Raw genomic sequence first — 15,949 nt, 5'->3', positions numbered from 1 at the left:
ATTAATTAATTGCATATGAATTAGTACAACAAGTATCAGTTCCTGGTTTGTAGTACAGTTTGAAGCGCAACGTTCAAACACTGGAGTACAGGCAGGGAGGGTGAGTTTCAGTTACAAACTGAAACTACATCCGTTTTACACCCACTGCAAGTCTCACTGTGTAAAGAGATCAAAATGTTCTACCTGCTTAAAACCAGGTAGAACATTTTGCTACCAGGCTCATCCTCAACCTGTGATTCCATCTGAGTCAGAATAATTTCCTAATCCACTCATATTTATATAAAGCTGTGAAATGTTTTTATATACGGACACAATTAGCAGGATGAAAACTCAAAAATAAGAGCAGAACTTGTATTGTTTTCAGTATCTTTACTATAATTACACAGACAAAAACAATGTACAAGGTCTGGATGTTTCAGGCTCACTTCAGCTCGTACACTCTGCAGCACAAAGCGGCACGTCACACAGCACACAAAACGTTTCATCGAGTACAAAACTGGAAAAGAACGAGGTCGATGGAAAAACAGAAGCACATTTACAGTGATTTACATGAATTCAGTCTGCTGTTCACACGAGCACAGCCGCTCTCTTTATTCCAGATTAAGTGAAGTTTTGATGGCAGTTTGAAATATTTTCTCATATCCGGATTTTTAGATTACACCTAAATTGTGGCTGATAAAAGATCTTTTTTTGTTTTCTCTTTAAACAAATGAAGCTGCTGGATTTTTTTTTTTAAAAAAGGAAGCAGTAGAAGCGACCTGACACTTTTCTTTAAATGACATTTTAACAGCATCTGGAGAGCGTGTGGAGCAGCTCGGCCCGGTCCATCTCATGTACACTGACAAAATAAAGGCACAGACTGATGAAAAGAGCACGACTGAGATTAGTCCGTTTACAGTTTGCTAAAGGAGTCCTTTTGAATGATTCTGACCGGCTCCGTTGGATAACTCACCTTGCACCTCTTTTTAGAGCCAAATATCACAGATACACAATGTGCCAAAAGTCTTACAAGAGGCAGAAACTAAGTTAGTAACAAGGATCTTTTTTGGGGGGGGTTTCCATACATTAAAAGAAAGGGGAAGGGGGCAAAACAAAACACGGTGGCCATCAAGTGGCCACTCTAACAACCTACAATGTTCCTGTGTTTTGAACGAGAACCAGCTCCTGTTCCTCGAAGCCGTCCTGTTGCTCTTCTCTGTGCCCACAGATATGGAGGGTGCGTGTGATTGTATGCAGCAAATCATAGCACCAAAACTCTGAGCAGCTCCTTCACCCCTACACGGAGAGAGAGACGGTGGGAACGGCAGCGGTTTCTTGGCAGATGGGGAGGTCGCTCTTACGCCCGTTCTTTGCGCTTCAGTTTGGAGGACTTCTTGACTGTGCCGTTCTTGTTGAGCAGCTTCAGGACCTTCTCCTTGTGGTCGAGCACTTTCATCATGGTGTCTCTGGCCTCGGTCACCTGGTCCATCACCAGTTTACAGCGCTGCATGTTACCCTGAGGAGAAATGTACTGATTGAGTTTGCTAAACTCATTACTAACATTACATGTACCTGAAAGAGAGAAGCTGTGGGGCTTTTTCCAGCCTGCCTAACAAGAACAAAAAGGAACTACATGAACAAACTATAGAAGAAGAAAAAAAGCAGCAGTTTACAAAACTCAGAAGCCCAATCTGTGTTAAAGAGGATCTGTTATACTCATTTCCAGCCAATACTTCTATTCTTGGACTCCAGAGCAGCTTTGCATGATTACAGCTAAAAATAATCCATATGTATCTTACACTGGGCCTTGTCCCGCCCCTCAGTTCAGTCTCCTCCCCCTTAAAGCGAAGCTTAATTTGATTGGCTGGCCATTGAACAGCTGTGTTACACATAAACATATGACCATATGAGGGCTATCTGCTGTCACTAGGATCATAGCGAGCCAAGTCTGTGTTTATAGTGGAGGTGTCAAACATAAGGCCCGGGGGCCAGAAATGGCCTGCCAAAAGCTCCAGTTTGCCCCACTGTGTGATTTTAGAAAATGTCCAGGGCTTAAATTTTTGGACTTTGAAATCAATTTTACTTTAGTTTTAAACATGTTTTTGCTGCTGACGACACAGAGAAAAAAGCAGAGAGAACATTGGTTTGTTTTTAGTATAAAAACGGCAGAGCTTCACTTTTCAGGTGCTTTACATTGTGGGTTCATAAGCTGTGTTATTCGAAACTTTAAGGAGAAATTCAGACAAGTTGACAAAACCAAATCGCCTCTAAAAAGTGAACTGGATTCAGAGAGACACAATATTCTTCTATAACCAACTCAGCATCATCACTGGACCAGGGCAGGCGGACTCACCCAATAAGCAATAAAATTTGTATCCACATGGTTTATAACCAAATGAGTGTATTTTGGAGGGTGAAGCACTGAACTTTGCTTTGTCATTAACTTTGCTAATGACAGTGAGAGTCTGGCATTAAACAGATCACAGGTATGCTGTTTTTATTCGCACCGTTCTTCATGTTTTCATTCCTGTTTAGTCTTTTTTTCTCCGCTGAGGTTTTAATTATCTATTTACTAAACATCTTAAAAGAAGTCCTGAAGTTCTTTAAACTGCCCACCCCACATGTATAACTTAGGAAATACTGATTTTTTTTTAAATTTGCATAACCTGAGCAGTGAAACCTTTATTTTTAATGTGCAGCAACAACCTCACCTGTATTAGTTCGTTAATTCGGTGAAGGTCATCATCTGCGCCGGCCCTCTTCTTTGGAATCAGACCCTCCTGAAGGGTGGAGAGGCGGCTGTACACATCATGCTCCAAACTCGACTGCAGAGCAAGCGATAAAAAAAAAAAAAAAATCTGCTTGTTAAAGAGCGTAAAAGTCTCTGAACTGAAATGCAAAGTCACACTGAAATATTGTAACAATTTTTTAATTGGTTACATTTCTTTTTAAAAACAGAAGCTCACTTTAAGCACTGTTTTCCCCCAATTTAAAGACAAAACTATATTAACTGGGCCAATATAATAAAGGTCTGGAGGTCAGCACCCACCAGCTGCCTGAGCTGTGCCGCACACAGGTGAATCTTCCAGCCTTGTGCTCTGCATGCCACTCCTCTCTGATTGGCCATATCCTGCAAAGAGCCCTTCTTCTCTTCTGAAACATTAACGAAAAGCAGAATTAAACCGAGGAAAACGACAAAGAAGATTCAACACAAGCCTTTCAAACACTTCACTGATCGCTCCTCTCTGTTTTTTAATTTTAACCTCAATTACGGTTATAACATTTTATTTGATTTTGGCTTTTCTTTTTTTTTTAAATGATAAAATTAAGATTATGATACAAACAAAAGGAATTTGTTTACTCTTATTGCATATTTGGTATTATTGTAGGGTCTGCCTTACAATATAAAGCGCCTTGAGGTGACTGTTGTTGTGATTTGGCACAGTATAAATAAAACTGAATTGAACTGAATTGATTTTGTCTTGCATGATTCAGAAGCATAACAGTGCATTTTTGCTCAACCCCTCAAACTCTAAACTCACTTGATGTTTAGTTCAACTTGTGTCAAGATAAACAAATGGTTATGACTTACCTGCAATTTAAATCAGTGTCTTTTATGTGTAATGATTTATCTTTATTTATAACAGTGTTTTCACATTAATGAGCTTTTCAGGGTTTGCACGCATTTTTCAGGGTCAAATTCAAGCACTTTTTAAGCACTTTCAAGGTCAATTTTCAAGCTTTTCCAGCACATTACCAAAAAAAATATTATTATTATTATTATTATTTTTTTTTTTAAAATGCATGTTTCCCTTAGCATCACCTCTGTAAGGCCATGTAAAAAACATTTGTTAAAACATAGAAAAATGCCCCACAGACAAATACTGAAAAATGAAACTGTACACTATATGCATATTGCACAAACTCAAAAAATATATACATTTCTCTTAAAAATTAAGATTTGCAAATGTGAACAAATCAACTTGTTAGAGATATTCATCTCCACTTGAAAAAAAACAAAACAACAACAACCCCACAAAACAAGAAAACTGCACCAAACACCACAATGATACACAGCAAGACCAAACTAATAAGTCTTTTCATTAGATATTGATGCTTCTTTCCTATGTGACACAAAAAATAGGAGACAGATGTTTGTTTGTGTTTTTTAACTAGTTAAGCACCCAACACCCCCAAATATGGGGGCAAAAGGGAGGAGATCACGTTTAATCAGTTACAACACGAGGTCAGAAATATAAGTGCCGACATGAGTAGTTTCCACAGAAACCTCTGAATCTCAGCTAAAATCTCATATAAACCATTTCTAGAAACACCAAACAAAGCAAAGACACCAAACAGTTAAAAGAGCAGTTACGTCACCATGAATCTGTGGACAGGTAATATCCATATTTTGATTTATGATTTTATGGAGTTAAATGTGAACTGAAGCATATTTTCAAAGGTGTTATATGCTATAAAATAGCAATAAAAAAGTAGACGAGGGATATAAAAACATCAAATTTTTCTATGTTTGAGTCACAGCAACTTTGCCATAGTAACATCTGCAGTAATATTTACACGTCTGATGACATCTCACAAGTGTTAGCTTTATTTTGATGCCAAGACTGTTTACACGGAGTTTGTAATTGCAGAGAAATACTATTTTGGTCATTTCATTTTCGAGCAGAAAGCTCAGAAAACCCCTGGGGGCCTAACAGCTTAAAGTTAATTTCCAATAAAACCAACTGTAAGTTGTTTAACTACATTGTTGTCTGTATTATTGCTAAAGTCCTAAATTATCACCTTTAAAGTGTTTGTGCTAATAACAATATGTACAATAAGACAGAATTGGAGCCCTGACTGGGAGAAGCTTTGAACAGATGACATACTCAGTTCAATTCAACATATAAGACTTTAAGAATGCACAAGCATCTACCTAAAATCTATTTATTTATTCTATCATCAGTGATATTATTAAGTACAATTATAATGTATTGTTCATCTCTGTGTGGCCTTTAAGGTCAAAAACAGTCCCTGATCATGGCCTAACTCTCCACCGGGTGACTGTGTCACCCATCACCCTTACCTCTGTTTTTCTTTTTTTTGGTTCTCATTTGAATTATAATAGTAATTAAAGTAAATACCTTTAATAGCCATGTTTTCAACTCTGTTTTTGAGTTCAGGATCTGCATGTTTGATGCATTAATGGATAATTGCGTTAAATAATAAAGATTTCAATTACTGACCAATTAATCATACAGCTGCACAAAAGTTTACAAAAATGTCCATCAATATTTACCACACATATAAGAATCTACTGTGAAATTAAAAAGCAACCCACCTTTTCAGTTACTGAAAAATCTGCTGCTGGTATGAAATATTAAATATTTTTGTTTGCAGCCAGTAACACACTCACCTTTGACCCGGATGTCGCTGTACCTCTGGAAATGGTGATAAGCAGCTTTCCAGGGGTTACGATAGTGCCGCAAAAGTGTAATAGGTGGGCGAGGCTTCACCGGCACGTAGCGCACTCCTTCTTCATCTTCAACATAGAAACAGGTGTTACAAAACTAATAGTGCAGACAGGAAACATCACCATCATCATCGACACCGCCATGATCAGTTTACATACCGACATACTCCCTTGGTGGAGATTCCCGTCTCTCGGCCCTGCCGGTGATGGGCCTGCCTGGGGTCTTCTCCTCATCCGTGCTGTTAGTCTCGACCATCTCGCTCTCCTCTGTGGAAATGACATGCTGCTGTTTGCGGGGCTTCTTTCTCGGGGAGGCTCCAGGGATCAGATCGCCTGTGGCTGGGGTGCTCAGGGTGGACGTCTGTGTGGTGAGGGCTGGGGCCGCTGACATACTCGTGTTGGGATCTAAGGGGAAGCCTGCATGTTAGTTTTTATTTATATTTTCTATAAAGATGACCTTTAACATTTGGAGCACAAACATGTTCGTCACCTGGCTGAGAGGTGTCCATCGCTTCCACTTCCTGCTTGATTTTCACATCTGGGCAGACAGAGCTCGTGGCACATGCTGGAGTGCTGCTGGCAGCCGGCTGGGTGGGGGAAGCCACAGTGTTGGCCATCGAGGCCGGGACAGGGGGAGTCACGGCCATGGCAGCCGGCAAGGAGGACAGGACAGTGGAGGGCTGTGAGGGAGGCACGGGGCCGGGTGTAGCCAGCATGGTGGGGATGGCTTGAGCGAGGTGCTGGGTGTTCGAGGACACCGCCTGCTGCTCTCCGCCCTGAGAAGGCAATGCTTCTACTGTAGCTATGACAGGAGGGGCCACTGCCATGTGCACCTCAGCTTTGGGCTTCACTCTGATGGATGAACAAAACCCGTTACATCACTGACACAGAACAGGAAGTGAACACGCATGTAACAAATGAGACACAAGCTCACCCAGCGGGCCGAGGCGATCCCGCTCCTCTCACGCCGCTGTCAATTCTCCCAGTACTGGCTTCAGTCTGGGCGGGGATCAGGTTCTTACGAACACACCTGAGAAAGGGGAAGCGTAGAAAAGAAAACATTAAACTATTTTCCTGGAATTGGAAGTTTGATATGGTTTGACATGGATATTTTGACACTGTGGATTCAGAGCTGTTGATCAGCGTGTGAAAGTAATCCTGCGTTTAGAGCGATTACTGAAAATCTCCAACAACGATGCTTCTGTGTTTCTCCCTCACTCCTTTACTCTCACCATGTTTTATATATAAGCTTGAAAATATTCAGTTCAGTGCTTTTTCAAACCTTTAGTTTGTTTACTCTGGTTAGAATAAGTTGGTGAGTTTGCGACTTTTCCTGTTTTGGTTTCAAAACTAGCCATCTCTCTAGTAGGGAATCATCTGTGTATTCATCTCAGTTTTATTTCTACCCTGCAAAATGTCTCAGCATTCTCCATATTTATTTTGCTTTATTGAATTTATTGAGCTATTTTACTCAATAGAGTCATTTTACTATATTTCATACAGCTTTTTATTTATGTGGTGATATTATTCAAATTGAAACTAACTAAGAGTGAAATGTAAGCCAAAATTTTAGAAAAACAAGATACTGCAAAACCCTGCTTCACGTGTTATACTCACGTTTCATTGGCGGGCTTCTTGCGGAGAATACTCGGTCTTGGGGAGGAGACCAGTGTGGGAGCTCCTCCCACTCCTCCCCCCTGGGTGTGCGCCTGCACCATGGTGGCTACCGGCTGGGTCGTGCTGAAGGTGCTGCTAATGGGGCTTGCTACAAAGCCATCAGCCAAAACAACCCCTGAATTTAAAAAAAACATTAATTACAAACAAATTTCAGTAAAAGACTCAGAGACCATGCTATTTGGTATGATCTAAGTAACTACCAGGCTTTGCTTCAGACTGCGGCTGCTGCTGCTGTTGAGTGACCGGCGCCTGCTGTATTCCCTGTGTGGTGATTGACGCAGACGTGTGCAAACCCTGAACGCCTATCGATGCAGGCTGAATGCCCTGCGCTGCGATCGGTGCTTGCTGGATCCCCTGGGTGCTGATCTGTGCAGACGGCAGACCGATGCGGTCCACTGCCATCAGCTGCATGTGGTTCAGGTGCACAGTGGTCGCCACGCCCACTCCAGCTTGAGCTGGCAACGCTGAACTCGGAGCTTGAGGAGTAACTTAGAGAGCACAAAAGGGTAAAAGATTTTTCAAATCCCAGGCTCTACATTACACTAAACTAGACTTAAGTCCTTCCAATAATGAGCAGACACTGGGACTATAGCAAGTGCTTACCGGGGTACTGGCGGATGGTGGACACAGAGCTGCTAATAGGGGTGTAGGTATGTGTCAGAGGGTATGACGAAGAGTAGGCAGGCAGGAAATACTGGAACTGCACTGGTACAGAAGGTCTTAACAAGAAAGAAACAAGAATTAAAACAAGATTGGATTGGTTGTCTTTATTGTCTGTGATGTTTTTATACTTTAAACTCTTGTGATCTGGATCATTGCCACATGCTGGTCCAGACTTAAAGAGATATTTAATATATTTAATACTTTTGATTAATATATTTTTCTTCAAATGTTCAAAAATACATTTTCAAAAAAAAAAGGGGAACAAATTTTTTTCCCTATAGCTTAGTTTGAATTGGAAGTTTTATGGAGGGAGAACAATAAAGAGGATATGCTGAAAGGTAAAATGGAAAACACAATGTGACACAACTTGTTTTCTAATTGGCCAAAAATTTCAACTGAAATTAAACTTTGATTAATTCCACAACTTTAGAGGAAATAAGAGGAAAGCGCACAGATTTTTGATACAACTGTGTAATACCCCATCATATGATCAGACTAAATTCCCCAGCACAGTGAGCTCACCTATTGTCGCTGCGGGCTTCCATGGTGACAGGGTTGGGAGAAGACCTGTGGCCAGGGATGGGGATGAGGTTGGCTCTCTCTCCTGGGTAGTCAGGCTGAACACGGGGTGAAGAATGGGCAATAGGCTGAGGGACCACTTTAGCTGTGAACAACACCCCAGAAGACTGTTAAGAAAAGCTACATGCTAATAATGAAAGCATATACATATGATAGCATATGTAGGGATGTGCATGCACTAGAAATAATATTTCATTACTTCCAAGTTGTAAACACGCAGCTTGTTCTGTTCCATGTCATTTAAAAAGGCAGCAGCACAAAAATGAATGTTGCATGAACGAGGCCAAAGAGTCAACATACCAACAGGGATGGTGGAGGTGGTCACTGCTGTAGCATGAGAAGAGTGTGAGGCCATTGTCATGGTGACAATCGTGCTACTCGTCATTTGGGTGTGTGTCACAGCGCCTAAACAGAAATGAAACAAGATTTCAGCTTCTTCTTTAGTAACATTACAAAGATTTTGACATGCTGACGCATAACTAATCAAGATAAAAGCTGATACCTATTGTGGTTGTTGATGGCACAGTGTTCGTGGCAACTATTGGTGCCACAGTTGCTGCAGCTACTGGTGTCACATTACTGAATATGGATTTCTGTGTGGAAAAAAAGGCAAGATTTTAGTTATTATGCAAAATAAATATTGCATATTTTTGCAGTGCATCATCAAGAGTAGTAACCTGTGTCATTGTGTGCGGAGGCTGGGGCTTCTGAGCTCCGACTGCAGGGTGTGATGGCAAAGTGATCCGTGTGGCTGTGTCACGGGTCCCCTGAGGCCTCTGGATGCTGACAGCAGGTGGAGGGGGGTGAATGGTCATTGCTGGACGCCTGAAATAGTAAAATAAATAAATAGATAAATATGACCTCTTCAAAAATGCAAAGTAAACAAGTAGCACTAAACTGCGAACAAACTTGGCTAAGAACATACTGAACGATCTCAGACTTCATCTTTTCTTACCCATGTATCACCTCTGGAGAGTGTGAGACTGTCTGGCTGATAACTGGAGATTGAGTTCTAGTCACTGAGATGGGAGCCACCACAGTTGGGAGGACAGCTGTAGAGGTTGTTGCAGGAGATCGGGACTGTGGACAGTATGGAAAAAAAAAAAAAACACAGCAGCAGCCTTATACTCTGTGCTTCTACATAACTAACATGAATATTCTTATTTCTTTAAAGTTCTGCAGGGCACCTGAATCTGGTGAATGATGTGCGGCACTGTCGGCTGGGCAGTGCCAGCGCTCGCTCCAGTGGCTGGCCGCAAGACAGTTTTGGAGCTGGACATAACAGCTGCTGCAGCAGCCCCTGCAGGACAGAAAATACAGCAATCCATCAAAATGCAAGCCTGACATACTGTCGACAACATTTAGGAGATGACTGTCCAAATCAGTCTGCATCTAACTTTTACTTTCTCTTTGACAGATCATTTACAAGTACTCGTTTCCCAAAGCTGCACTAAAGGTACTCCCACAGGAGTCTTCCTCGCTATATACCTCGAGGCAAGTGTGGTGGGAAGGACTGCTGAGGAACTGCAGCAGGGGTCCTGATGATCTGAAAGTTCGGCATCAGGTGCACGTTGCTTGAGTGACCCTTAAACACCAAGAAAGTAGTACAGGTCTTTAGTTATCAGCAGGAAAAAGACAAACATTAAAAGCAAATGTAGAAAAGACTCACCTGCTGACCACTGATGGTTGCCACAGGGATAGACGGGGTGGTAGCGATGCTGCTCTCGATGGTGACTGTTATGTGACCAGGCACCTTGGGGGGTATGGGCATATGAGCCTGGTTGGAAGCTGGTGCTGGAGCAATAAGACGACTTGGCATTGGTGACTTCAAGACCGCCTGAAAAAGACAAATTTAAAAAAAATTAACATCTGTTTGTTTTAACAAATAATACAAGCTAGATGATCAGATTCAGACAGCCCGGGTGAAAAGTTCAAGCTCAAGTAAAAAAAGAAATATCCTATGATGAGATTCCTGTCTACAGCATAACATTTTCCCCCCACAGATCAGAGTTTTACTGAACCTTTAGGTACTTCAGAGCTAATTTTAACTTTTTTAAGTTATTGTTGGGTAACTTAGTCTACAATAACATACTTTTTAAAATATAAGGAAAATTGGCGTCTTATTATTTTCAGGAATTGCAAAAACTGAGACCAGGGGGGAACATATTACGTTGAACACTGTCTACACTCAGAAAACTTTGCCAATATAAGAGAGCAAATTATGTTCCTTTTACTTTGGAGATGGTTACGTTTATAGAAACTCAAACAGAGACTTAAAGGTCACCTTCATCTGGCTTTCAGTAAGCACTGCAGGCTGGCCCTGTGGGAGCTGGACAGAGGGGGTGGGTAAGGTCGCAGGTGTGCCGGGCTGAATGGCCACGTTTTGGGTGGCAGCTGGAGGCTGGCCGAGCTGCGTCTGTACTTGTGGGTATGGTCTGACCACCATGGTCTCTTGCTTTTCATCTCTGAAAGTCGAGGTTCCCCCGCCACCGGCAGGTGGATGATCATGCTGACCGTGGTCACCATCCCGACTGCTGTCTGCATCTCCACCACCTCCACCTGAGGAAAAACAACTTGATTAGACATCAACTACACACTTACATCTTCTCTGCCGTTTTTGTGTGATTAAATGTTACCTGAAGCGTTTGACGGTTGATTGACAGGCACCAGGTTTCCAGGTGCTGGGATCTGAGGTGCTCCCCCACTGGAAGCAGGCAGCCCGTGTCGGGGGAATTGCTGGGAGCTCATTTTAACTATTTATGATCTAAAACAGGATGCAAAGCAGATGCACACAGGATATGACAAAGTTAAAAACACTACCATAGGCATCATAGGAAACAGGGAGAAAAGGCTGAGGAATGCCAGATTTGCCAAATTACACAAGAAACTGACTGAAAATCTGTGACAACTGGTCTAATGGAGTTATTAATCCAAAAGTGAGATTTTTGGGGTCAAATTGTTTTGGATATAACGGGAGGTGAGGAAAGAGGTTCAAAAATGAGTTTCCACCGCCATTTGTAAAACACAATGGAGGCTCAGTCATGGAGGATGTTTTGAAAATTAATGTAATTATGAATACAAAACGTTATGAATGCAAGCTCGTTAGAATTGCACAAACTCCGTTTTGGCCTTATGTACTGCATTTCCATGTATGTTTGCATGTTTCAAATAATTTCTGCACCCATTTCCCAATGTGTCAAGACTTTTTGCACAGTACAGTTCAGTTTCTAATAGGCTTTTTTCCATACAGCCGCTGTATGCCTACTACGATTTAAAAATGAAATATATTTATGACACAAATATCTTAAATAACGGCATAACTGTTCATTATGGACGTGCTTTGCATAGTTATGGATACAGACTCTCTTCACTCTTACTGAAAATACTAAAACATCCAATTATTAAAGTTAATTATTGTAGCTACGTACAGACAACGTGAGACTGTAAGCCCTGAATACCACACAGGGTTAGCTTAAGTATCCCGGGATGGGGTTAAATTCCCGACCTGAACATAGATTATTTTCCCCTGGTATAAATACAAGTGTGTCGTGAAATTTTAGCTCACCCTTTGGTCACAAAATATTTGAAAACCTCTGCTCTTGACGATCCAGTCCGAGGACCTCAACAACAACAAAAGCCATGTAGATTAACCCTTCACATGCAGCGCGGGAACGTAAAACGGACAGACGGAGGGCAGAGGACGTGTCCATGAAATTAAGAGCTGTTTAAAATCACAGAAAAAGCTGTATTTGAGTGTCTGAAAAGGATTGAACGGCTTCAGTACCTTTGTTTGACATTATGTAGTCGGTATCGTATGACAGACAGCAAACTGAGTCGATGCGCACCAAATATGACGTTAACAAGCATGCACAGAAAAGGCCTTTCAACTAGAATCACACCCGTTTTCAGCTCAGTCAGATACTATCCACCGTGGTGGCTGTTTTAGCCTCTGTAACCCTAAAACCGAAAAGCTGCCTCATTGGGCAGCTATCCCACCTAGCAGCATGCTAACACTGGAAGCGCTAGCCCCGCTAACCTGCTTTTCATGCCAAATCCTGAACTTTCTACAGAGTACAGCGGCACAAACCTCCTACAGCTAAAAGGACAAAAAGGCTGTTGTGTGCGCGCAAACTTTACCGTATCGATGAGTTGCTGGGCAATGCTCGTTTTGTGGATTACAATTTTTCCATTCGTCTTTTCTTTTTTTCACTCTCAAAATGCAAGCCGGAAGACCGCTGAGAAAGGACTGCACCTACTTTCTACATTCAACCAACCAGAGAAGGGACTGCTCGATCGCTGGCCAATAGAAATGTTTTTAGCGTCATAAAGCGGTACAACGGGCTGAAGGAGGTAGGCGGTTGTTAGGGGGGACGCTAAGACACTCTAGTCACGTGATCGACGGACGCAATCGAGCTCACTTTGGAGCCAAGTGGGAACCTCCGAAAAAAGGAAGCCAAGGCGGAAGTGCAAAAAACTGCAGTTCCTCTAAAGGCCACTTGATGCTGTCTATGCTTCAACAGCAATGAAATATCCGCACAGAAAGTAATTAATTCAAAGAAATAAGCGACCAGACACATAATTCAAGAATTAAATGACAAAAAACACCCCAATATATTTAAAGTAAAGGATTTCAGGCACCCCTCATAATGTGCCAACTCTTGGTGTATTCCAATAGTCAGTACTTGTTAAATGTAATGAAATATCTTAAATCCTGTTAAACGTTAAGCTGTCTTTAACATGTAAATTTCCTGATTTACGGGAGAAATAAACACTGTTAAAATGGTCTCCACTGCCTGATTTTTGTTTTTTAATAAACAGGAGCTCAGTCTCCATTTGCAAATCAAATAAAACATATCCCTAGGTTTTGTTTATGTTTTCATCTTCGCTTAGACGCAAAACAAACAAAGAAAGCTTCTAAATCTTCCCTTTCACTCATGTTGCTATCCTTTTGTCACCAATCACAAGGACAGGAACAAAACTTAAAGTAAAGCTTCAAAACATTAAGATCCAAGCCCTTAAAGACATTTTGTTCTCTTACACTTTATGCTTTCCCCACTACTAAAAAAGCTCTGGCATGAAGTTCAGTCCCAGCACACCAGGTGTCAGTTTGAGAGGAGGAGCAACTGTAATACCTTCACATAAACACTAGAGAGCAGCAGCAGGTCATCAAAACATCTTTACATTCTCTACATGTTTCCATTACCCCCCTTTTCCCTTTTTAGTCACATTAAGTTTTTCATCTTATAGCCATTTTGGTTAGCAACTTTTTTGGTTCCTCATCAGAGCAAATCACAGTGTTGGATATTAACCCCCCCTCAGAAAAAAAAAACTTACTTAGCTAATTTTTCTACTTAATCTTTTTTCTACTGAATCTGCATAATGAGTATTTTTAATTTACGTTCTAAAGTATATTTCAGTGAAAATTTGCATTAGTAGGTGGGGTTATGTTTTAAATAAAACAGCTTTTAAATATAGAATTATGCTCAAAGTCTTCTCTAGCCCCTTTTCATGTAAAACATCTGTATCACCCCAAAAGTCCAGATGTTTACTTTCCCCCCATGTATATTGCCGATCATATATCTTTTGGTTTCCTGTGGGCCCCGACATGATAACCAATTTTTTTAAAACATCCTGGAAGCTCCCCTGGTATATGTCAAAGTTATTATGATTAACTTCATGTAGAAGTGTAAAAAATATTTTAGCCAACTGACATAAAAATAAGAACTAAACTTAACGGAAAAAATGAGAACAATATTTTCTGTGATTTTCTGCTTTGGTCAAAATTATTGCTTTAGTTTATCTTTGTTTACTGAGAGTAAATTACAGTGAAACTACACAATTAATCATAACCACAAACACCATCTGGAAAAATGTATACAACAAAGTAAAAACCATTGGAAAGATATAAAACTATGCACAACTCTGGGTCATATCGTTAGGCTATTCAGCTGCTGGATTACAAACTACACATCTCATACCATCAGTGTGATCAAATAGATATATACATATTTTTTGTGGGAAACATGTGAAAAAGTTCTGTAGAAACAGCAACAGGATTAGGACATATGAAACTGTACTTTATATAGTTTTTAAGGGATTTATGATGCTGTTTTGGGGACTAGCTGATTTTTAGCTAACAGGTGGAAATGTCTGTTTAAAGGTCGGTTCAACAACTGTAGGATGAATTTGGCATAGATATTTCTGTTGCCCAGCGACTTTGCTGATGCCATGCCTTTTTCTTTTGCCCTGTTTTGGAAATATGCTGCCCTCCATTAGCACAATCAAAAATTGCTCTTTTATTATAAGTAAATATGTTGTAATGTATTTCAGCATTAGAGCACATCTACTTCAGTTAGTTTGCACTATTTTTCAAAGCTAAAAACTAATTGCCCCTTGGGGATAAATAAAGTCTTTCTGATTCTGATTCCGACTATCAAATTTATGACACCATTTCTGTTTTTTTCATGTTTTCTGCCATTTATATACTTTTATAATCTAGGATATTAATATTAAATTGTATTAATATTAAGTTTCATAAGATTATATACTGGTGCCTGACCGGGATTATACAAAAGAGTTAAAAGAGATGCAGGACATAGTTAGTTTTTTAATTAACAACATGTAAAAACAGTCAAGACAACCAGACCAACAGAAAGATTGAAAAAGCAGTCACAGGAAAAGAAAAACTCTTTCAAAGTAAAACAGGAAATAGACGCTGCTAAATATGGAAGTAGGAAAACTCCTAGTAAACACAAAGCAGAGGAACACATGGAGGTAAGAGTAATAATAAAACTGGAACCCAAAACTAAACAAAAATCAAAACGATAAACTTCACACACCAATGATTAATTATATAACGGAAAGAGTATTGGTACGATAAACTAAAAGAGAACATTTTAAAAGAGTATATCTGAAGATAAAGTATAACAGTTATTTAAGTCACTACAGCATTTTCCCACTTAAGTGTTAAAACAGTGTCAAGTTCTTCTTTTTTTTCTACATTAACATGAGTGAAAATTCACAAACGATCTTTCATCAGCGATTAGCTCTCTCCACATAGTCGTCATTTATATCCACCTGGATCATAAAGGGTTATTCAACCACTGCTGCATGCTGAGGCATGCCATGGAATTCCCCAGCTGTGCCTATTCAGTTGCATACACCTGCCGGTATGTTTCTTTAAGTTGTGAAACACTCGTGAACTCTTTGGATATTATTTGTGACTGGTTTTATTTGGAACAATTAAATGAGTCCAAGGAAGTAAGCAGTAAGTTAGTAAGATCAGTGATTACAAATCAAGGAAATGTTAACATGAGTACATGAGTACAAGCAAAAGAAAGAAACACTGTTTTTCTGTGACATACCAGTTTGACTCTTACTCATTTGTCTGCATTGTTAATTACTCATAACCATTTCAGACTTCAGTTAAGTGACTTTTCACAGCTGTACAATGTCTGATCTTAACATTGACTCATTTTTTATTTTGGTTTTTTGGTTTTTCTTTGGCCTCAAGGTTGTCCTCTGCAGCACGTCTCTCCGTGTTGCTACAGACACAGAGTGTTTTGACTCATCTAATAA

General features: G+C 40.4%; 1 protein-coding gene across 1 annotated transcript; it reads right to left on the bottom strand.

The window, feature by feature from the left end:
- Window positions 1-345: 345 nt before the first annotated feature.
- sap130a (Sin3A associated protein 130 a) lies at window positions 346-12,639 on the bottom strand. Its single transcript, XM_084922065.1, has 21 exons — window positions 12,509-12,639; window positions 11,008-11,135; window positions 10,656-10,930; window positions 10,041-10,208; window positions 9,860-9,956; window positions 9,559-9,671; window positions 9,327-9,451; window positions 9,049-9,196; window positions 8,874-8,964; window positions 8,672-8,776; window positions 8,315-8,456; window positions 7,733-7,848; window positions 7,330-7,617; window positions 7,070-7,244; window positions 6,387-6,482; window positions 5,943-6,304; window positions 5,612-5,857; window positions 5,396-5,521; window positions 3,029-3,132; window positions 2,691-2,804; window positions 346-1,495 (listed from the first exon to the last, which is right to left on the bottom strand). The coding sequence occupies exons 2-21, from the start codon at window positions 11,117-11,119 to the stop codon at window positions 1,337-1,339; spliced, it is 3,162 nt and encodes a 1,053-aa protein (XP_084778191.1). The 5' UTR covers window positions 11,120-11,135; window positions 12,509-12,639; the 3' UTR covers window positions 346-1,336.
- Window positions 12,640-15,949: the final 3,310 nt, after the last annotated feature.

Source organism: Perissodus microlepis, chromosome 23 (genome assembly GCF_051167445.1).
Source record: "Perissodus microlepis isolate ML-2025 ecotype Zambia chromosome 23, ASM5116744v1, whole genome shotgun sequence".
Classification (NCBI taxonomy): domain Eukaryota; kingdom Metazoa; phylum Chordata; class Actinopteri; order Cichliformes; family Cichlidae; genus Perissodus; species Perissodus microlepis.
Note: the sequence above shows the minus strand (reverse complement) of the source record. Positions and strands in the feature narration are given on the sequence as shown.